The sequence below is a fragment of the Dama dama genome, chromosome 22 (assembly GCF_033118175.1).
Source record: "Dama dama isolate Ldn47 chromosome 22, ASM3311817v1, whole genome shotgun sequence".
NCBI lineage: Eukaryota > Metazoa > Chordata > Mammalia > Artiodactyla > Cervidae > Dama > Dama dama.
Genome location: NC_083702.1, coordinates 30,915,739 through 30,937,751, shown reverse-complemented (window position 1 = coordinate 30,937,751; position 22,013 = coordinate 30,915,739). Strand labels below are relative to the sequence as shown.

At 39.7% G+C, this 22,013-nt stretch overlaps 1 protein-coding gene across 1 annotated transcript; it reads left to right on the top strand.

Annotated features, from left to right (window-relative positions):
- The first annotated feature begins 509 nt into the window (after positions 1-509).
- On the top strand, positions 510-18,958 carry LDHB (lactate dehydrogenase B). The gene is made up of 8 exons (XM_061125116.1): positions 510-665; positions 3,626-3,760; positions 10,912-11,029; positions 12,517-12,690; positions 14,411-14,584; positions 15,478-15,595; positions 17,167-17,290; positions 18,593-18,958. The coding sequence occupies exons 2-8, from the start codon at positions 3,632-3,634 to the stop codon at positions 18,758-18,760; spliced, it is 1,005 nt and encodes a 334-aa protein (XP_060981099.1). The 5' UTR covers positions 510-665; positions 3,626-3,631; the 3' UTR covers positions 18,761-18,958.
- Positions 18,959-22,013: the final 3,055 nt, after the last annotated feature.

Genomic DNA, 22,013 nt, shown 5'->3' with positions numbered 1-22,013 from the left:
GCATCTCCTGTATTAGCAGACGAATTCTTTACCGATGAGCCACCAGTAGGTAGTTACTGCGTATTTGCTAAGGTGGGGAAAACCCTTCCATCAAATGAACTTTATATCAGAGATGAGGAGAAGTGAAAATCCAGCTTTACTTCTAAAAACATCCAGAAGCAGGAGGATTATTCCAGAGAAACTACACACACCAGCAGCATCTCAGCTTAGAAGAGTGGTCCTCTAAAGTTGACCTGGAATGCCAAAGAGAAATTTACTTCTACTGGGACCAAATTTATCCAATCAAGAGCGTGAGAGTCCAGGAGGGCTGAAGATGGCCAGGTTTCAGAAATAACGCAGCCTCTGTGTGCAAGAGTCTTTAAGCCCGGAGGCTAGCAGAGATCGCGGCCGCCTTAGCGGCCAGAAGGTGACCTCCTCAATCGGGCCGAGGGAGGGCGTGGGCGCACCGGAGCCCTTGTCCTTGAAGAGGATTGAACGAGCCGGGGGGAGGGGTGGGCGGTGCTCGGGTTTCCAATCACAATAGAGGAAGCTCGGAGGCGGCCAAGGGGCGGGCCCGCCTGCTCTTCCTCCCTCCTTGCTGATCCTGCGCCGGAGGAGACGCACGCTGCTGACCTCGTCTTCTTCGTGCAGCCCTCACCACTGTCCGGAGAACTTTCTTTCCCCTGGTAGGTTTCAGCTGGGACCCTGCATCCTGGCTCTGCGGAAAGACCTGGTGGGACTTGTCCAACAAGACTCAGCGGGGGAAGGACCAGGAAGGACATCTGAGCTCGCGGGCCTGGAGCCCTGAGCATCCGGATCGGGTTGGGGCGGGGGCCCTGTCCCGGGGCTGGGGGACCCGGCGGAGCCGAGGGTCTCCGCCCGATCTCCGGGCTGTGTCGGCCGCCCATCGGAGCTCGAGGCCAGCCTGTGCCCTCCCGGGGGACGGATTTGTCGCATTTGCCGCTACATCCCGGTCCTGCGTGTCCTTGATGGGTTCATGGCGGCCGCATCACCCTCGGTGCCTGCTGGCGCGCGCCCGGACACGTGCCGGAGGAGTCGGGGCAGGGAGAAGGGGCCAGGCGACCCGTGAAGCTGGGGGATGAGGGGGTTGTTGGCGCCCACCACCTCGGGCCTGGAGAAACGCCCGGCTTTTCGGGGATGAGAGTGAAGGATGATCTTGGCCCTGCCCTTAGCCTCTCCCCAGCCCTTCCCGGAGCGATGGGCCGGCTCGTTTCTGGCCTTTTTTTCCCTTGATGCTTAGGATGCTGTTTATTTACCGGCTTTGGGTGTTGAGAGTTTAGAAAGGCCTAGACTTTTCCACGCTAGAGACCTTCTCTGGGGAGATCCGTGGTGGCTGCCTCCCCTGGTGACCTGAGCTCAGCGCTGCGGCGCGAAGAGGAAGAGGTTGCCCGTGGGCGGTCGGCACTGCGGGCTGGAGGGATGGAGTGGGGGAGGGGAGAGCCGGCTCTCAGCCGAGGAATTGCAGGGCAAAAATTGGCTGTTTAGAAGGTTAGAATCGAGATAGTCTGAAAAGTGGAGCTTTGTTCTGAACTAAAGGCACGGATTCTTTTCTAGTGATTTATATCCACAGAAGGGGCAGGAGCGTGGGGATGAAAAGGACCAAGTATCGATTATTTTTACCCTGTTTTTCATTTTTTGTCCTTACAAGCTGCCACTGATCTTGAAACAGGCCTGTGTATGATATAAAACATTTTCTTGTCATTTCTTACAACCCTATTAAAGAACCCCTGTTAAAGAAAAAAAAAATTAAATCACATTTCTGTAGAAAGATCTGAAAGAAAATCTGTATTGGCTCAAGCCTCTACAATGTCATATCTGAAATTCCCCAGATAGTTTAAAAGGTCTATCTGAACAACTAATCTGTATTTCTAGAGCAGTCTTTCTGGATTTTTGTTTTCCACCGCTTTGCTGGATCCTCTATACCTAGAAGATCTTAAACCAACTAGTGAAAATACTGTGATGAAGAGAAACTTAGCCTTTGTATCTCAGTTCAGCAGGAGAGGCAGCATTCATTCTTCCGATTCTGCTCAACTGCTCAAAATGCAGGACGTGTAAATTTCACTGCAAGGTCATCTATTTGTGGAAACATTTGCACCATTGTATATTTCTTTTTTCTCTAGCATCCAGGAGAAAACTGCCAATGTGCTTTGGAAAGGCAAAATAATCTCCCAACATAGACCCTAATGATTGGTGGGGAATAGTTTTTTTGGGGGGGGAATAGCTATAGAACGAAACAGTTGCTAAACAGTTGTCTCCAAATTCAAGTACTTTATTCCAACTAGGAGTCTTACTGACTCTTACCTAATATATACAATTACTCAACCAGGTTTTGTTACTTAGTCCTTTGCAGATGAGAAACAAAAAACCAGACTGGGAAGCAGGGGTACAATTTGAAAGAGGGACCTTGCCCTGCCACGTGGCTGTCTGCAGCAAAAGTAAAGGGCAGACACAAATAGTAGACATTTTAATGGGTTATAATTATAAATGATACTTAATTTTGAAGAGAGGGCTTTTTAAAAAATATCATCTGAATCCTCTCTTTAAGAAGGCAGGTTGATACACCAAGTTTCACCATTTGTTTTATTTATCCAGAAAACTCACCTGATAACCTGATGAGAGAAATACAGTTGGTGTTATTTTAATGGGTTATAATTATAAATGATACTTAATTTTGAAGAGAGGGCTTTTTAAAAAATGTCTGAATCCTCTCTTTAAGAAGGCAGGTTGATACACCAAGTTTCACCATTTGTTTTATTTATCCAGAAAACTCACCTGATAACCTGATGAGAGAAATACAGTTGGTGTTACTTGTATAAATGCTTCCTAACAGTTTCCTTCTTTTTAAAAAAAAAAAAAAAAACTTTATTTATTTATTTTTACTTTTTCTTTAATGGCTGGAAAGAAGCTGACTCAAAGGCTGGTGTTTTCCTTATGTGGTCCCTTTGGGGGGAAATGTATTAAGTATCTACCCACCTTCCAGTAAGCTTCCAAGGCACACTAAAAGGAATTCAGAGTAATAATTTTTACAGATTTTGTGCAAACATATTTGTCACTATTTTCTCATTATTGTATTTATTGAAGCACACATTGTATGTCCAGTACACTGACAAATTTTAAGTGAGACCTCAGGAGAAGAAGAAAATAGACAAACCAGTTGGTCCCTATCTTCTAAGAGTGATAATAACCATTGATAGTAGAAATTATATTCATAAGTAGCTCTTCTTTTAGACCAAGTTTAATATGGGTTAATACTGGGCCCTAACTTAAATAAATATTTTGTAGGGAGCATGGAAACCAATCAGCTAATCTAAATATAAATGTTGTTTATCCAGGAAATGAATAGCCACAAGACAATTATTACAGCTTTGTTAAATACAACTAGATAGTCATAGGCTGAAGAGAAGAACGCAAACTCTAAAGGGCTTCATGGAGATTTTTGTCTTGAAATTTTTGTTAGTGGGTCACATTTTTTTCTTTTTTTTTTTTTAAAGAAACTGTGTTCTGGAATACCATTAGGCTCATTTTAAAATGTATTTGGATTCAAACTTGCAACACTAACATTACAAGTTTCCCTTCCTGTTTCTCAAGTGGATACATGTATCATATTTTGATTATTTTCTTTCAGGGCACAATGGCAACTCTTAAGGACAAACTGATTGCACCAGTTGCGGAAGAAGAGGGAACAATCCCAAACAATAAGATCACTGTAGTGGGTGTTGGACAAGTTGGTATGGCATGTGCCATCAGCATTCTGGGAAAGGTACTTTTCAAGAACTCCATACGTGATAGGTAGTTTCATCATGTGTATGCAATCTCTTTAGGCTTTTGAGAATTTGATTGTATCTTTAAAAGGTTTTTTTTTCCCCCTGAAAATTTTAAAATAAGTTGTAGACCTGGTGATGCTTTATCTTTAAACACATTAGCAAATATTTCCTGAGAGAATGACATTCTTATCTGATACAGTAGACTTACTGTACTCAGTAATACTGATTAAACACTATTATTTACTATACAGTACCCAGATTATAGTTCTCCAGTTATCAGAATCATACCTTTTCTCCCCTAGTCCAAGATCATATTTTTGTATACTTTTCATGTCTCTTTATTCTTCCTTAATCTGGAACTTAGCTCTTCTTCATCTCTCATGTTACTGGTCAGTTTGAAGAGACATCAGTTTTGTAGAATGCCCCTCGGTTAATGTTGGTCTGATGTTTGTAACTGAGTTCAGGTTATATTTGGGGGTGGCATTATGACCAGGTGATGGCCTGTCCTTCACAATGCATTACATCAGGAGGTGTGTAATGTTATTTTGCCTCGTTATCGGCACAGCTGCTTTTTGAGGTCATGGAAATATCCTATATTATTCCCCTCAAGCCTTCACTCAGTTGTTTAATTTTAATGTAATTTCAAATTTACAGAAAATTTGCAAGAGTATTTTTTAAAAAGTAAAACTTCCGTATTCACTTCACCCAGATTTACCAATTCTTAATGTATTTCTGTTTGTGTGTGCACACAAGTGTGTGCCTGTGTGTATGAGCGTATGCATGCACATGTGTGCACATGTGCATATGGGGCTTTTTTCTGAACCCTTTGAGAATAAATGCAGACATGGCCTTCCTTCTATCTGAGTACTTTTCCTCAGAATAGGACATATTCTAACATAATCAGTTATCAACATCAGAAGCTTTAATACTGATAACATGCTTCTAGCACCTTCCACTCCTCTAGATTATATTTCCCCACATACCTCCATAGACTTTTAGTTTGCCTCCTCTCTAATTACTTCATTGCTTTCTGAAGGCTGTTTTAAATGTTTTTTACGGGGATCCCCTGCCTCAAAAAATGTTGCTGGGCCTTCGGTAGAACACACTGTCTTTTTGTATTGTATGCGAAGGCTGCTGGAATAACTCCTAGGCAAGCATATTTCTGTCTATAAAATTTAAATTCTAAAGGATCAAATTCTGAATCTTCACTGAGGAAAGAATCATCAGAGAAATCAACTAAAATGTGTAGTGCACGCCAATGAAAGTTTTATTCTTTTGCATTTTTCCTGGCTAGTTTAATTGACTAGGTTCCCCTAATTTAGGGGAAGAGCTGCTCCCCAAGTTACAGGGGAAATAAATAATCACAATTTAATGTTTACCATTCATACCAATAAAAATGGAAAAAAATATTCCAGCTTACTTTTCTTTTAAAATATTTATTGTGTAACATATTTTAAGTGTTTTGTTTAAAATGCTTTATTTACACAGTAATCTCAATAAATGGAAACTGTTCATATCCTGTTTCCAGATATGGTAGTTGAGGCTTGACTAGATTAAGTGGCCGCCTGCCTGTTGTCACACAGTTGGTAATGGTTGAGCTGTATTTGAGCCCGGGACTCTGAACTCTTAACCACAGTAACTCTGGCATTTCTTTTTATTCTATGCTAGTGTTGGGGCAATTAAAGACAATTTTTTTTTTAATTGAAGTGTAGTTGGTTTACAGTGTTGTGCTACTTTGAAGTGTACAGCAAGCTGATTCAGTTATACATATATATATGTATATGTATATTCTTTTCCAGGTTCTTTCTCATCATAAAGTATTACAAGATAATTGAGAACAGTTCACAGGTCCTTGTTGTTTACCGCTTTTATATACAGTATTGTGTATGTGTTAATCCCAGACTCCTGATAATTTCTCTCTCCCTGCCCCAGACATAAATGTATTAATAAAATAGTAAAGATTTTTCATTCCTTAAGCTAAACTCAAAATTGGAATTTTTAGGAAATTAGCAATATATCTGAGCTATCGTTATTCTCTGAGAACCTCTCTGATTGTTTTAATTGTAAATGCAAAGTCCTCTTTGATAAATAATTTAATTGACTCTCTCTGCTGTTATATAATACTTTGGCCCAATTCAAGTGCTTGAGAACCAACCAGGCCCCTAGCACAGTAGGAATCTTTCAGCTGAGCTTCTGTGAAGGAAGGACTGCCTTGTTCAAAGACCATTTTACTAATTAAAAATGTTTAAATCTTCTTGTAACAGGGAAGGATTAGAGTCAAAGTTGTTATTACTATTTGGTAAGGATTATAAGCCCCATTCCTTTAATAAGAAAGATACCCAAAAGAGAGAGAGAAAGGGAACTAGCCAATTCTATTTTGTTAAGTATATATTACTTTATTCCTCTACAAAGTTTCTAGGGAATGTTGTCATCACTATACTACTGGTGGAAAAACACAAACTCAGAACGATTAAGTGCCTTAATTAAGATCTCAGAGATCTTACATCCCCGGTGTGGTTTTCAGAGGATACACAATGCTTTGGCCCAGAAAGGGGATGAGCTAGGGCATCAGACTGGTTGAGAAGGTTCGTACCTTGATTGGGCCCATGGAGGTACCTGAGTCCAACCTCCACCATGACAAAGATGCTAATGTTTTCTGCTTCTCTTGCCCATTTTCCACATCCTAATTGCCAACATGGAAACCGTTGTATAAAAATAGCTCCCCTGCTTAGAACTGCACACATAAATGAAATACAGGGAGGATCTTTCCCTGTGTGTCTCTCAGAGCAAGGCAGGGTGCACACCTCCAGGGGGTACCATTCGGAATGTCGTGGATTCCTTCCAGTGCTATGTGGTGGCTGGTGCCACCTCTGACTTCATCTCTTACCTTCTCCCCTCTTCAAAGCACTAAGTCATCACGGCTTCAGTATTAGCCACTCAGTCATATCCAGCTCTTTGTGACCCCATGGACTGTAGCCCACCAGGCTCCTCTGTCCATGGAATTCTCCAGGCAAGAATACTGGAGTGGGTTGCCATTTCCTTCTCCAGGGGATCTTCCTAACCCAGGGATCGAACCTGGGTCTGCTACATTGCAGGCAGATTATTTACTGTCTGAGCCACCAGGGAAGCCTGGCTTAAACCCTTTTATTTTTAAAAAGTATTTTAAAAATTATTTTATTTATTTGGCTGTGTCTGGTCTTAGCTGCAGCCTGCAGGATCTTTTGTGGTTGGCGTAGGCTCTCTGGTTACGGCACACAGGTTCTGGATTGCACGGGCTCAGCAGTTGCAGTGCTTGAGCTTAGTGGCTCTGTGGCATGTGGGAATCTTAGTTCTCCAGCCAGGGATCGAACCTGCACCCCCTGCATGGGAGGCAGATTCTTAACTACCAGGGAAGTCCTTTAAACCCTTTTAGAACTTGATTTCCCTTCCTTGGAATGGCTGCCTTGGATCATCAGAGTTAACTCCCTCCTATCATTCATATCAGGCCTTTGCAGATGGGTCTTCCTTAATCATCCAATACCAAGTAAGCTTCCTTTCATTTCCTTTAACTTCACTCTGCCTTGCGCTGTTTATAGCATTTCCATGATCAGAACCATCTTAAATTGTTTGCTTCACTCCTCTCCCCTTCCTGGTATATTCCATGAGAGCAGGAACCTTGTCAGATTTGTTCATTACTATATTCCTCACTAGTAGAATAATGCCTGGCACGTTGAGTAGTGAACATGTATTAAATAATGGATATTCCTCTTACTAAGAAACAGCACTTACATCTGGTCAAATTTTAATCAGAGCTTTTCCTTTTTCATGGTTTCTCCTGTCACTGCTACCAATCATAAGGTGTCTGCTTTGGCTGCCAAGACCCCATCACGTTGTCAAGGTCATATAGAGCTTCCATGTGATTATTCTGCCCTTAGCCTCTGACCAGCTGTTTTTGGTTTGAGTGTCTGTCAGTCAGCTGTAGTCACATTCTTCTATAAACACAGCATACAGAGCAATGTAATTACAGACATACTGCAAAGTAGTTTTTGCACTGCAAGACTTGGCCTAAAAGTGAAACTTAATTAGAATTTGGTGTTTGTACAAGAATAGACAGGCTAATGGAACAGACTCAAAACCCAGAAACAAAACCAAAGAATATTTAATACAAAGGGACTTGCCAGAGAAGAAAACCAAATTATTGAATAAGCGGTAGTTGTCCATTTAGCTATTTGGAAAAAGTTATACCTTTTCCTCCCACAAAATGTCATGCAGACTAAACACTTGAATATAAAAATGCAGAATGCAGCCATCAAATATTAAGGTACTGGTAGCACAGTTGGATGTGACTTAGCAACTAAAAAGCAACAAAAACAATAGTTTGCTAGCTCAGGGACCAAGAGGTAGGTTGTGGCTATGTCTGGTCCACATAGGACTTAGATTAAGAGATTTTTTTTTTTTTTTTTTTTTTTTGGCCAAGCCATCCAGCATTCAGGATCTTAGTTTCTCCACCAGGATTTGAACCTGTGTCCACTATAGTGGAAGTACAGAGTCTTAACCACTGAACCACCAGGAAAGTCCAAAGTGACGATTTTTGTCTTATGTTAAACAGGCTATCAACAAATGTTGTTCTTGGCTTCTAACTGACCTTGTTCCTCAATAAGTTAGTGCTTTTGCAGTTAATCTAAGCCTTGATGTATTGATCATTTTAAAATATGCAGCTTAAGTGGAATATACATGTGGTAAATTCATTGGCTAGTATACACTATGTGAATACAGAAAGATTTATTTAAGTCCAAGTGTCAGTACTTAGTCACACATCTTCTGTTTGCCTGCCTCCCACTGGGAGGATATTCAGTCGCATAAATGCAGCTAAATTCAGCGCTGCAATTATTTTCTCCAAGTGTTGGATCTCTTCCTTCCTTGCCAGCTGACTATGCACTTCTCCGCCAATTCTCTACCCACAGAGACAAAACAGAGGATCTGAGATCCTGTGACATCCTTTTCCACTTAAGCCCCAAATTGTTGTGCCCCTTGACTTCAACAGCACACATGTGATGTCCCCAAAATAAGAGTGACATCCCCAGTACTTGGCACCTGAAAGGAATGGTTATGAAGTTCTCTGGAATGAATTTAGGGCTCCAGAAACACAAGCAAGAGCTTTGTGTGATCTTGCAAAGGAACGAAACCATTTTAAGTGTTAAAAACATGTGTAAGTGAAAAGGGGTGGGCATTAATGCCTGCATTTGACATACATGGAAGGAGAAAATACTTCACAGGGAAGCCTGGCGTGCTGCAGTCCATGGGGTCACAAAGAGTTGAACACGACTCCGTGGCTGAGCAACAACAAAGCAACCCCCAGTTCATGAAAGGGTCCTTTGAAGTTGGCAAGTGAATCAACTGCTTGGAACTAAGAATGCATTCAGTCACAGGGAAGTTTGAGTCTCAGAGAAACCCTCCCAAGCAAGCCTATTGTAGCTTCCTGCTTCAGGCCAGCCGACACTGGTTTTCTAGAAACAGGTGACAGTCTTTATTCCTAGGCTCCGACCTGGAGCAGGACCTGTTTTGCTGGCAAGTTAACTGGGTCGAGTTTTCTTATTGGCCACCTCTTCTCTCTTTCTCTGCCTTTCCCTCTGCTGCTCAGAGCCTTCCTGACCCTTCCCAATTCCACATGGATTATTCTATCTTAGCCTTCAAAGCACTTTCTGAACCTGAGTTACTTCATACTTTTCCCCCTTTACATAACTTATCAAACTATCCTTCACATATTAGGTGAATTTCAGGCTAAGAGCCTGAAAAGCCATAAAGGCCAGGATTTGGGTGATAGGTCAATGGGAAGGGTAATTGCTTTTTAAAAGAGTTCGTAGGGACTTCCCTGGTGATCCAGTGGTTAAGACCCCCTGCTCCCAAGGTAGGAGGCATGGGTTTGACCCCTCGTCGGGGAACTAAGATCCCACACGCTACAGGACATGGTCAAAAATATGATTAAAAAAAAGAAATAGAATTTGTAAATTACGAGTTTTCACAAGACAACTGACTTACTTATTTTTTAAGTTTTTGGGCCATGTTGCATGACACGCAGGGTCTTAGTTCCCTGACCGGGGATCAAACCTGTGCCTCCTGCATTGGAGGCCTGGAATGTTAAAGACAACTGATGTTAAAAACTGAAAGGTTATTTAAACGCAACTATATCTCTTGATGCGAAGAGCCGATTTACTAGAAAAGACTCTGATGCTGGGAAAGATTGAAGGCAAAAGGAGAAGGGGGTGGTAGAGAATTAGGTGGTTAGATGGCATCACTGACCTAATGCACATGAATCTGAGCAAACTGTGGGAGATGGTGAAGGACAGGAAAGCCTGACATGCTTTAGTCTGTGGGGTCACAGAGTCAGACACAACTGAACAACAACAGATCAACAGCTCCCTTTTCCTGAGAAGAAAAGATTGAGGACTTGCTGAAAAGCAGACAGGATAGTTGATTGAGGGTATTACTTGGGATGGATGGCACAAGATGACAATCGGAATAGAAAATAAGAAAACATTGACACTGGCCAAGTTTGCCTTGAAAGCGTATGGAGAATTCACTAGCCCTGTAGCCCTGTGCTCCTGACTCTTATCTTTCATCAGCAGGATGTTCAAATTAGTCAGAGCCAACCTGAGGGTTCCTAGCTTCAACCAGGGCTTCAAAGCCTGCTCTGAAGTGAACTGAGCCTCTTGTTTTAAATGAAATCTGCCCTCTCTAAATCCCTCCAAACTAGGAGTGACCTTCAGGATGGACACAATGCCCAAGACTGTTTCTAGGTCTTTGTGAGTCTATTTTTTTGCCTTCACCCCCCTTTAATGTGAAGACTTGAGCACCCTGAGGCCATTGTTGAACCACAATACTTGCATGTTTACAGATTCTTAAAACAATTATATCAAGCTCACTTAATGTCCACTGAGTACTAGAGGTGAAATTCTTTAAAACAAAAATGGTATCAAATATTAATAGTTCATTATTCAAAATGTTTCATCATCAAATTTTTGAAAGCACACCTAACTCCATGGTAAAAATTCTTCCCTAGGTTTTTAGACATTGGGCATTTCCATTTCAAGGGTCTTTGACTTAAATACTGTGAACTGAGGTGTCCTTGAGTGGCTTGGTGTCCTAATAGCTCTTCTTGTGTTTATAGTCTCTGACTGATGAGCTTGCTCTTGTGGATGTTTTGGAAGATAAACTCAAGGGAGAAATGATGGACCTGCAGCATGGGAGCTTATTCCTTCAGACACCAAAAATTGTAGCAGACAAAGGTAGGCTCCTTTCATGCCCAAAGTGATCAAATAATAAATTGATATCCTCACTCCCTGAGAGAAAACAGGTTTTCCCACCCCGGTGAATCTAATGTCAGCAGTTTCTTGTTTCCTTCTGGGTCCAATTCATCCTCAGGGACAATCATAATTGTTATCTCTGTAAACCCTCCCCCTTGTGCCTTGCACATATACAGTGTGCAAGGCACAAGGAAATTGGATCCAAATGCTTTTTCCAAATCCATTTTAGGAAATTGGATCCAAATGCTTACTTACACATACCTGAGAACAGGGATGTTTTAGATCCGAAAAAATGTTTGCACAAAATAATTTGAGTGCCTCAAGAATCTAAATAAATTTGTATTCTAGCCATCTTTGTTCTGGATTAATGCATTTATGCAGTAATACGGCTGTGCCTACAGATGTAGTAATGTCCAGCCTCCAAAATAATTTCTAACAATACTACTAATGATAGTGTGTGTGGCAGTCACTCAGTCATGTCCAACTCTCTGCCGCCACATGGGCCCCTCCATAGCCCCCAGGCTCCTCTGTCCATGGGATTCCCCAGGCAAGAGTACTGGAGTGGGTTGCCATTCCATTCTCCAGGGGATCTGCCCAACCCAGGGATCGAACCTAGGTCTCCTACATTGCGGGCAGATTCTTTACCATCTGAGTCACAGGGCAAGTCCTCTGCTAATGATCGCTGTTACTTATTGAATTATTAGCATTCTGGGTATTGTGAAACTTGTTGCATGTCTCATCTTCACTGCAGCCCTGTGAAAAGTGGGTCTTATTACCTCCATTTTATGGAAGAGGAAGCTGATAAATTATTAGTAACTGTCAAAAGTCACATAGCAACATGGTTTAATTCTATGAGTCATCCATAAGTATTGAGTCTAATGACCACATCCAATCAAAATGTCTATGATTTGAGAAAGGATTCACTTGCTTGGGGTAAAAAATAAAATACTCTCTAGAGAAACTCACTGCTAAAAACAATAAGCTTCTTTAAAATATTGAGTATTAGAAATTAAATTCTAGCCAAGAACAAACACTTGAGTGCCTTCCTTAGCCTTCATAAATTGAATTAACATTACAAGTTGACAGTACCTTCCAATTGCTTTTTTGTTGGATGACTGCCAGTTGAACTTTGCACTCACTGTTTATACTTTGTATTATTCCTGACAATCCAATATTCTCTAAAGCCAATACAATTTTGAATCTGTTAACAAGAAACATAATTTAGGGCCGTCTTTGTTTCCTGGGTTCATTTTCTGAGCCAGTGTTATGGTCAGAATGGTTCCACATGGCTCAAGGAGGAAGAAGAACACCATGGAACACTGGTGTTGCAACTCAACGTTACACAGAAAATGTAATTCTCACATAAACATTCCATGAGCTTATTGTATGTTTGGGTTCCTAGAGCATCTCACATGGCATGTTTTGATGCAGAGTTGTATGTAAAGTCCTTTTCTCCTCTCTCCTTCAAGATTACTCTGTCACTGCCAATTCCAAGATCGTGGTGGTAACTGCAGGAGTTCGCCAGCAAGAGGGGGAGAGTCGCCTGAATTTGGTGCAAAGGAACGTTAATGTCTTCAAGTTCATCATTCCTCAGATTGTCAAGTACAGTCCTGACTGCATCATCATTGTGGTTTCCAACCCAGGTATCATTGTGATGTCTTAAGGATCAGTTCTGTTCAATTCATTACTTTGGGATTTTTTTTTTTTTCTTTTCCTTTTTTTTTTAACTTATAAAAAATCTTTTCTGGTGTTTGGCCTAAGCAATTCACGTGTCTTCCGTTAATTGGCTACAGAGAATGATGTTTGCAAAACCCCTGGCACATTCCCAGGCCACATGCGGAAGAATGTGAGAAGAGCTTTATATAAAGCAGTTTCATCTCCTTATTTTATCTGGGTTTGTTGGAAAGTCTAAAAGCTTTAAAATTTTTCTATTAAGATTATCCTGGGATACAAAATGAGGCATTTGAATGTGGCTCCAGATTGGAAGGAATATTTTAGCATATTTGACCTTCTATTTTCCAGAAAATGCACTTTAGTCTTCTTATTTCTAAAATTCTTGAAAATTAAGTTGACTGATTTTTTTTTTAAGGAGTTAAAGCCATTAATTAGTCTAGATTTAAAGATGGAAAATAGCCTGTTGATGGACAAATACATGTTTAACACCAAATGTTGTAACTTAAAATTTCTGATTAGAAAGAATTGTATTCTTTCAGCCCAAAGAGTCAGAATTCACTGTTTCACACTTCTTTCGCCTATAATTTGCCACCAAGCTTACTTTTTATTGGTAAGCACAGTAGATAAATATGTTGTTAAATGGTAAAGCTGGTTATCTCTGATACTTCACGTAGAGAAACATTGTGAGAGCCAGGAAAATCCTTAAATTTTATGGGATATTGAGAGTTGGGAGCCAGCAAGACCATCTTGGCTTGGAGTTTCCCAGTCAACCTTGTATCTAAAATTTCTCGTAAATAGAGAGTGGCAAATAGATGTAGGGCATGAGTGACAAACAGCAGGCACAAATGAAGTTGCTACATCCTGTGCTTAAGGCAGACATTATTAACTGGTTATACAACTTTTTCAGGTATAGCTTCAAAGTCTTAAGTCTCCAGGGAGTCACTCCTACTGAGTCAGTGTTGCCAAGGAAGAGGTTATGATATCCAGGCCAAAATGACCTTAAAATATCTCAGCCAGGGTCTGTATATGAGAGTGGGGGTGGAGACTTGCCTTCTTGGTGTGCACATTTTCCTGCTTTTTACAGCTTAGCCTGTATAAATGCTCTGATCTTCTCCAGCCCGGCAGATTTTACCTCTGCACCACACCAGAATAAAGGCTCTGTCATTAAATTCTTTCTGTTAAATACTAGAAAATGCGAATACCCTATATTATAATAATTGTTTACTGAAAACTGTCTTGTTCCCAAAGGTAACTTAGCAGCGTGCCTTAGTTGTTTAGTAACCTATAGCTTTTGATTTCTAAAAACAGTTGTTACAATCCTAGAATGTTAGAATTGGAAGAAACTTAAGTGATGATCCATATTCAGCCCTGTTTTTCTTTCTTTCCATATATAGTAAATTAATCTGCAAGATTCATATATTCTTGTTTCCAATGATAATGTAAATTAAAACCGCAATGTTGCATTTTTCATGTTTTACAATCTCTTGACTATACAGCTTAAAAGTTTTTCTTACCTTTCTAACGCCCGTGGTCCCTAATTATGAAAAGTCAAGTATTTATATCTTTCTGGCCACATCTCATTTGGGGGATGAGGCAGGGGGGAGAGGAGAAAACCAGGGCACCGCTGATTAACATAGCAGTTGACATCAGTTTTGATGTGCTTACATATATTATTTTTAAAAATTTTAGTGGATATTCTCACATATGTTACCTGGAAACTAAGTGGATTACCCAAGCACCGTGTGATTGGGAGTGGATGTAATCTGGATTCTGCTAGATTTCGCTATCTTATGGCTGAAAAACTTGGCATTCATCCCAGCAGCTGCCACGGATGGATTTTGGGAGAACATGGCGACTCAAGTGGTAAAAAACAAAACAAAACACGGATAGTGTTTGCTGTGTACTTAGGATATTGTTTCTGCCGTTCTGAATTTTTTGTTTTTACATTGTAGTTTATATTTTCACATACTTCACATTACAGATAAGTAATTGTGAGAGAATACTTTGATACTGACTGGGTAAATTCCTGATTCCTTATCAGTTTTTTGCCTCATAAGTTTAGTATCCACTAATGATTCTTAGTTAAATATTATTTAGATAATAATGGTTTAAAAATGGTTATTACTGTGATAGTTTTGAAACATTCTAATTCCATCATTTCATCTTAAACATTGAATATTACACATTGAATAGGCTTATTGTATAAAACTGTAATAATCCAAGACACAATGATAATATTGGTTTTATTAAATCCACTTCTGCCCAATATGCAAGGGGCTATTTTCTCCCTAAAGGTTAAGGTGTAAGTTTTTCTTGGAAAAATTTGTAGTGTAATTCTGGAAGAGTGAACTTTGGTACAGTAAGAACTGGGTCTTAAAAATACTACTTAGTTTTTAAAATATAAGCAGGCAGAAAGTTCAGAATTCCTCAAACCCAGGGTTTAGGATAATCCCAAACTAGAATCCCTCACGATTTCACAAACCCACAGAAAGGGAAGAATTTCATAACGCCTGTAAGTCTGACACAGCAATTCTGTTTGCATCGAAATGGTTGAAAGGTAAAAGGTCAGATTTGACGGCAAATGTTAGTCCCTGGGGGGGAGTGTATGGGAGTGAAGTGTATGGGAGTGAATTGTCATTGAAGCAGTTAGTGGATAACTTGCATCAAGGGTGAAATCTGAACTAAGAGAAGGGAAGATTTTTTTTTTTTAAATAATGTCAGAGGTAAAATGCCTATCTCTCCACCACTCCCAATAGTGGCTGTTTGGAGCGGAGTGAATGTGGCAGGCGTTTCTCTCCAGGAACTGAATCCAGAAATGGGAACAGACAATGATAGTGAAAATTGGAAGGAAGTGCATAAGATGGTGGTTGAGAGGTAAGCAGGGGTAGGGGGTTTAAGATTTAGGACAATTAATATCATCTTAGATAAAATCGGGAACACTTTCCATGGCTGCCTATTCAGATAAACTTTTTCCAAAATTTTTTTTCTCCTTTTAAAAAAATTTACTCTTTTTTTGTTGGTTTGTTTGAGAGAGAGTGGTTTTTTTTTTTTTCTTTCTCTTTTCATTTTTTAATTATTTTTTTTCTTTTAGATAGACTCAGCATAGCAAATATGCAGCTATTATCTTCTGAAAGAGGCAAGACTGACTTATGCTGGTCAAACTTGCTATGCTGGTGCCCCTAGGGAAAGCAAATATTTTTCCAGAGAAATTCTGTTGTAATAGGAGTGAAACATGGAATTCACAGATGACAAAGTTGGCTTATTTAGAAAAGTAAACCTAGGCACTGTTGTGTCATAATTGACTAAAATGATACTTACTGATTAATTGTTAATAGTTTTCAAGCTATTAGCAATCAACAGCTTGAACATTGATTCAGTGTCTCTCCACACCCAACCAAGGATGTCCCCTTTCCCCTGTTTTTTAAAACTGCCTTTTGTGACTAACCATTCTCTCTATGACCCTCATGTTTATCATAAAATAAGGTATCATTTTGGACCAGAGTAAAGACTGTGGGCTTAGACTGAAATTATGGGTCTTTTGACACTAACTGTATAATATTGGGAAGCCATTTAACCTTTAAACTGAATCTCAGTTTTCTCCTCTGCAAAGTCTTAAGGTGTTTATATTATAAGTCTAACTGGTTTCTCAAATATGTTGTTTCATTTAGTTCAATTTTAATGACTTTTTTCCCCTAAGAATTTGACCTGTATATGGAGAAAAAGGATCTTTAAAAAGTTGAAATAATTCATAGGATTTCATTAAGATAAACCCAATGTAACTCACCCAAGTTCTTTTAATTAGTGATAAATTGCATTAAGTCCCATTTTTCTAGTACTCAGTTACTCCTGCTACCTAATTCTCAAATACAAGTGCCTTTGTGGGTTCAGAGCTGTATATAATTTGTGCTCAGAAAGTTGTCTGCAAGGTTTTGACATCACTTTGCTCTTAAAAGTTAGTTGGTCATAGTATTTTAGGTGACAGTGATTAGTTGCCTCAAAGGGACCTGAAAATCAAGGTGTAGTTTGTCCTTTGAATGTGAATGTGAAGGTTCTTTTACTTACATTGTTCCCTGATTTTATTAATCTCTTTGGAAATATTTGTGTTTATAAATAAGAAGATTGGTTGCAAAATGTATATGCTACCACTGTGACTTTATAAATGGCCATTTATACAATAAACTACTTAAATTTGTCAAAGCATTTACATAGTACCTACCGTGTAGTTTTAGTTTTAAATATTTTACTTAATATATTAACTCATTTAACAAACTTATGAAGTAGATACCATTGTTACCCTTATTTTACAGAAGTGGACCCTGAGATAGGTAGTCTAAATACTGTTCTCAGGGTGACAGAGTTGAGACAACAGGAATCCAACCACCAGAGCATCTGGTTAGTTACCAAAGCATCTGGTAATTATCTCCTTTATGATTTTTTTTTCTTAGTGCCTATGAAGTCATCAAGCTAAAAGGATATACCAACTGGGCTATTGGATTAAGTGTGGCTGATCTTATTGAATCCATGTTGAAAAATCTATCCAGGATTCACCCAGTGTCAACAATGGTGAAGGTAAACTGTTACAAAATATTAGGTGGTTTCTCGTCGAGTATTCCTTAAGTAGGTGAATTTTAAGAACGATGAGATAATGTCTCAGTCCACAGTTATTTTTCATCTCAAAGTTTTATGGAAACTTTACTCATTTCTATCAGAAGCTTAGGCCAAAAGAGCAAAAAGTTCATAGAAGCTGAGACATCAAATGCGTTTTTATAATTCTCCTTTGTATAATGTGGCAAATTAAATATTAACTCTGAGTCTTATTCAGCATATTCTTAGACGATCATTTGAATAAGTTTAATAGTTTCATTTCAAGTTGGTGTATTATAGACTATAGCTTGGCTTTGATGTATGTAGCACTGATGCCTTAGCAAATTGAGTTTAATTCAGAAGCTATGGAGCAGTTAAGTAGAAATTGATTATTTTTAAATAAAACTGAGATAACTGACTCATTTTCTGCAAGCCAACAGCAGGAGTGAAAAAGTAAGGGAAAATGCAGTAGACTGAAAGAAACAAGAGGTAAATATAAAAGTATTGGGGGATAAAGCATGTATCAGATGTTTTGAGGGTTTTTTTGTTATTGTTGTTTGGCTTTTTGACACTATAGCAAAAAAAAATTAAAAGTAAGTATGGCAAAACTGGATAATTGCCCCAGTCCATATATAAAAATTTGTTTATTGCCTCCACTTTGGTATATGTACAAAAACTTTCAGAGCTAATTTAAGAAAATATTAAATTTAAAAAAAGAAAAGAAAATATTAAACTGACTTGATTAATATACTAAAATAATTACATAATTAAATTGATCCTGTGAGTAAATTACTTTGTACAAACCAGTACAGTGTTTGGGGAATTGCGTGATTTTTTTTTTTTTCAGCAGTTCTTGAGTATTCCAAGAATCTTGCCTTTGTGTGACTTCCAATTACTTTCCTGGACGTTGAAGGTCAACCAGTACCTGAAATCTTCTACTTAACTAAAGAATTTTCAGGATGCTTAAAATTTCATGGAAAAAAAGCCCAATAAGAACCACATTTGAATGTGATTTAATTTGAAGACATATAAGCAGAGAGGTGTCAATAAGTTTGATAAAGTACTTTGAAAATTCTAGTTTTATCATAGAGTCTATTTGTATATTCTATATGCAAAATCAAATTTGAAATACAAATATTAGAGATAGATAGGACTGTCAGTGATAAAAGCTAGAGGAGTTTATGCTTATCAAATTTCCTGTAATTCGTCCTGTTCAACCCCAGGACCTGTGGTCGTTTCTACCTTTGGTTTCATTTCTTAATCTTGGTGCTTTTCTTGTTCTGGCAGGGCATGTATGGCATTGAGAATGAAGTCTTCCTGAGCCTGCCATGTATCCTGAATGCTCGGGGGTTAACCAGTGTTATCAACCAGAAGCTGAAGGACGAAGAGGTTGCCCAGCTCAAGAAGAGTGCAGATACCCTCTGGGGCATCCAGAAGGACCTAAAGGACCTGTGACTTCTGGCTGCGAGGCTGTAGAAACTTAAAACTACAATTTGATTAACCACAAGCCTTTAGTTTGCGTCCACGTACATGGAGCACAGTTCGCTTTTGTCTTCCTAAGTCTGTGAATCTGGGCTCCCAGAATCAAAGCCCATGCTTGCTATTAAAGCTTGCAAGATGAGTCCTTGAACAAATAAAATAAACCACCTAGTATAGTGTGTTCCTGTCTCTCAAATTCTTTAATTTCTGAAAGATTTCCATCTGTTTCTATTTTTTTTTAAATAATTCTTCCCCCATATCATAAATTTCCTTAAATTCTGTCATCTACATTTCATCCTGTACTTCTTCCACCAAACAGCACTACAATTCTTTGTCACAACATGTGCTGTGATTTTGTTGTCCTAAGAATGTTACCATTTTTTTGTTTCATGTATTTTAAATTTATTGGGCTGGTCAGGTCTTAACCATGACATGCAGGATCATTATTGCGTCATGTGGGGTCTTTTGGCACAGCACATAGACTCTAGTTGTGGCTCACTGGTTTAACTGCTCCATGGCATGTGGGATCTTAGTTCCCCCACCAGGGATTGAACCTGCATTCCCTGCATTACATAGCAAATTCTTAACCATTGGACTGCCCGGGAAGTCTCAAGGATTTTGGGGGGTTTTTTTTTTTTGAGAGTTTAGTTTCACAACAAAATTGATGCAGAGGTTTCCCATAAACACTTTCCCCTGTGTTTATAGGAAATCTGTCTATGAATATATGTATATGAACACATATATTCGTAGCATCCCTCAGAGTGGTGTATTTGTTATGTTATGGTCAATGAACCAACATTGCTATGACATTCAAAGCCCATCATTTACATTATGGTTCAGTCTTGGTATGCATTCTGTGGGCTTGGACAAATGTAAAGTGACATGTACCCAGTATTTTCATGGCCCTAAAAATCCTGACGGTACCATTTTAGGTTTACCAGTGAAGAAAGAACTAGAACCAATGGATGACATTTATGAAGAAGTCCATTTTATTTCTCTCAAAGGAAAAGCCTCTAAAATGACTTTCTAAAGTTGGGATTAACTTTGTTACAGTTGGTTCAATTTGATAATGAAAAATGAAAATGGGCTGAATTATTCACATCCAGGCTACTGGGAGACAGCTTAATACAGGGGTTAAGAGGGGGCCTTAATCCAGACTTCCTTTAAAAAATAGAGTCTACTTTACATGTAATATCTAGGGGTCAGTTGTGGTAGTGTTAAAAGCACGGGATTTATTATCACATAAACATGGATTTCATTGATTAACTGCAATTTGGGGCAAGTTACCTTCTTAACCACTCCTACGCCTCAATTTTCTCACCTATGAAGTAGTGGTAATAATGGTACCTCTTCAATATGGTGTATGAATTAAATGAGAAAATGTAAAACTTAAAGCATAATGCTTCAGTCTAATAGTATTTTAGTGCTTACTGTTATAAGTGATTTCAGTTCAGTCACTCAGTCATGTCCAACTCTTTGTGACCCCATGAACCGCAGCATGCCAGGCCTCCCTGTCCATCACCAACTCCCGGAGTTCACCCAAACTCATGTCCATTGAGTCGGTGATGCCATCCAACCATCTCATCCTCTGTCATCCCCTTCTGCCTTCAATCTTTCCCAGCATCAGGGTCTTTTCAAATGAGTCAGCTCTTTGCATCAGGTGGCCAAAGCGATTTACATATATATAATATATGTGAGTTACATAAATCATCCTAAGCTGGCTTAAAACTCAGCATTCAGAAGATTATGGCATCTGGTCCCATCACTTCATGGCAAATAGATGGGGAAAAAATAGAAACAGTGACAGACTTCCTGGGGTCCAAAATCACCGCAGATGGTGACTACAGCCATGAAATTAAAAGACACTTGCTCCTTGGGAGAAGAGCTATGACAAACATAGGCAGCACATTAAAAAGCAGAGACGTTACTTTGCCAACAACGGTTTGTCTAGTCAAAGCTATGGTTTTTCCAGTAGTCATGTACAGGTGTGAGTTGGACCAAAAAGAAAGCTGAGCCCAGAAGAACTGATGCTTTTGAACTGGTGTTGGGAGTAGACTCTTGGAGTCCCTTGGACTGAAAGGAGGTCCAACCAGTCCGTCCTAAAGGAAATCAGTCCTGAATATTCATTGGAAGGACTGATGCTGAAGCTGAAGCTCCAATACTTTGGCCACCTGATGTGAAGAACAGACTCATTTGAAAAGACCCTGATGCTAGGAAAGATTGAAGGCAGGAAGAGAAGGGGATGACAGAGGATGAGATGGTTGGATGGCATCACTGACTCGATGGACATGAATTTGAGTAAGCTCTGGGAGCTGGTGATGGACAGGGATGCATGGCGTGCTGCAGTCCATGAAGTTGCAATGAGTCAGACACGACTGAGCGACCGAACTGAGCTTATAGGGTAGTGTTTCTGCACCTTGGCACTGTAATTTGGGGCTGGAATATTCTGTGTTGTGGGAAGGTCTTCCCTGGTAGCTCATTCAGTAAAGAATCTGTCTGCAGTGCAGGAGACCCAGTTCGATCCCTGGGTTGGGAAGATCCCCGGAGAAGGAAATGGCAAACCTCTCCAGTATCCTTGCCTGGAAGAACCTATGGACAGAGAGCCTGGTGGGCTGCAGTCCATGGGTTGTAAACAGTTGGGCATGATTGAGCAACTAACACACAGTGCATCATAGCATGTTTGCTAGCGTCTCTGGCATCTATCCGCTTGGTGCCAGTTACATACACCTCTCCCCAGTTTTGTCAACCCAAAATGTCTGCAGACGTATCAGATTTCTCCTGGGAGCAAAATCACCCCCGGTTGAGAACCACTGCTCTAAAGTATTTGAACCCTCATTTTACAGATAAAACTGAAACAGACACACAGGTCACACAGCTGCTAGGTAGAGAAAGGTTGTTGCTGAACCATGAAAGACGCCAGGGTTCTTGGCCTCCGGAGGAGAAAAATTCAATCCGGGGCCAGAGACGAGGCTTGATCGCTCAGAGCTTTTGTGCAATAGAGCTATATTAAAGTATAAAAGTGATAGAGAAAGCTTCTGACATAGACATCACAAGGGGGCAGAAAGAGTACCCCCTCGCTAATGCTAGCTATGGAATTATATACTTTTTAATTACCTATTACAGTGAATCAAAAGAATGTCTGGGGGTTGTAAAGACCTTACTAGACCCACTCCCATAATTTACATTTTAAGATAACAGGATTAGCCAGAAGCTTTTTTCTAGAAACTGT

Coding starts and splice junctions, on each gene's coding strand:
- LDHB (XM_061125116.1), top strand. CDS start 3,632: ATGGCAACTCTTAAGGACAAACTGATTGCACCAGTTGCGGAAGAAGAG. Junction 12,691..14,410: donor CATTGTGGTTTCCAACCCAG/GTATCATTGTGA, acceptor TAAAAATTTTAG/TGGATATTCTCACATATGTT. Junction 15,596..17,166: donor CATAAGATGGTGGTTGAGAG/GTAAGCAGGGGT, acceptor TTTTTTTCTTAG/TGCCTATGAAGTCATCAAGC.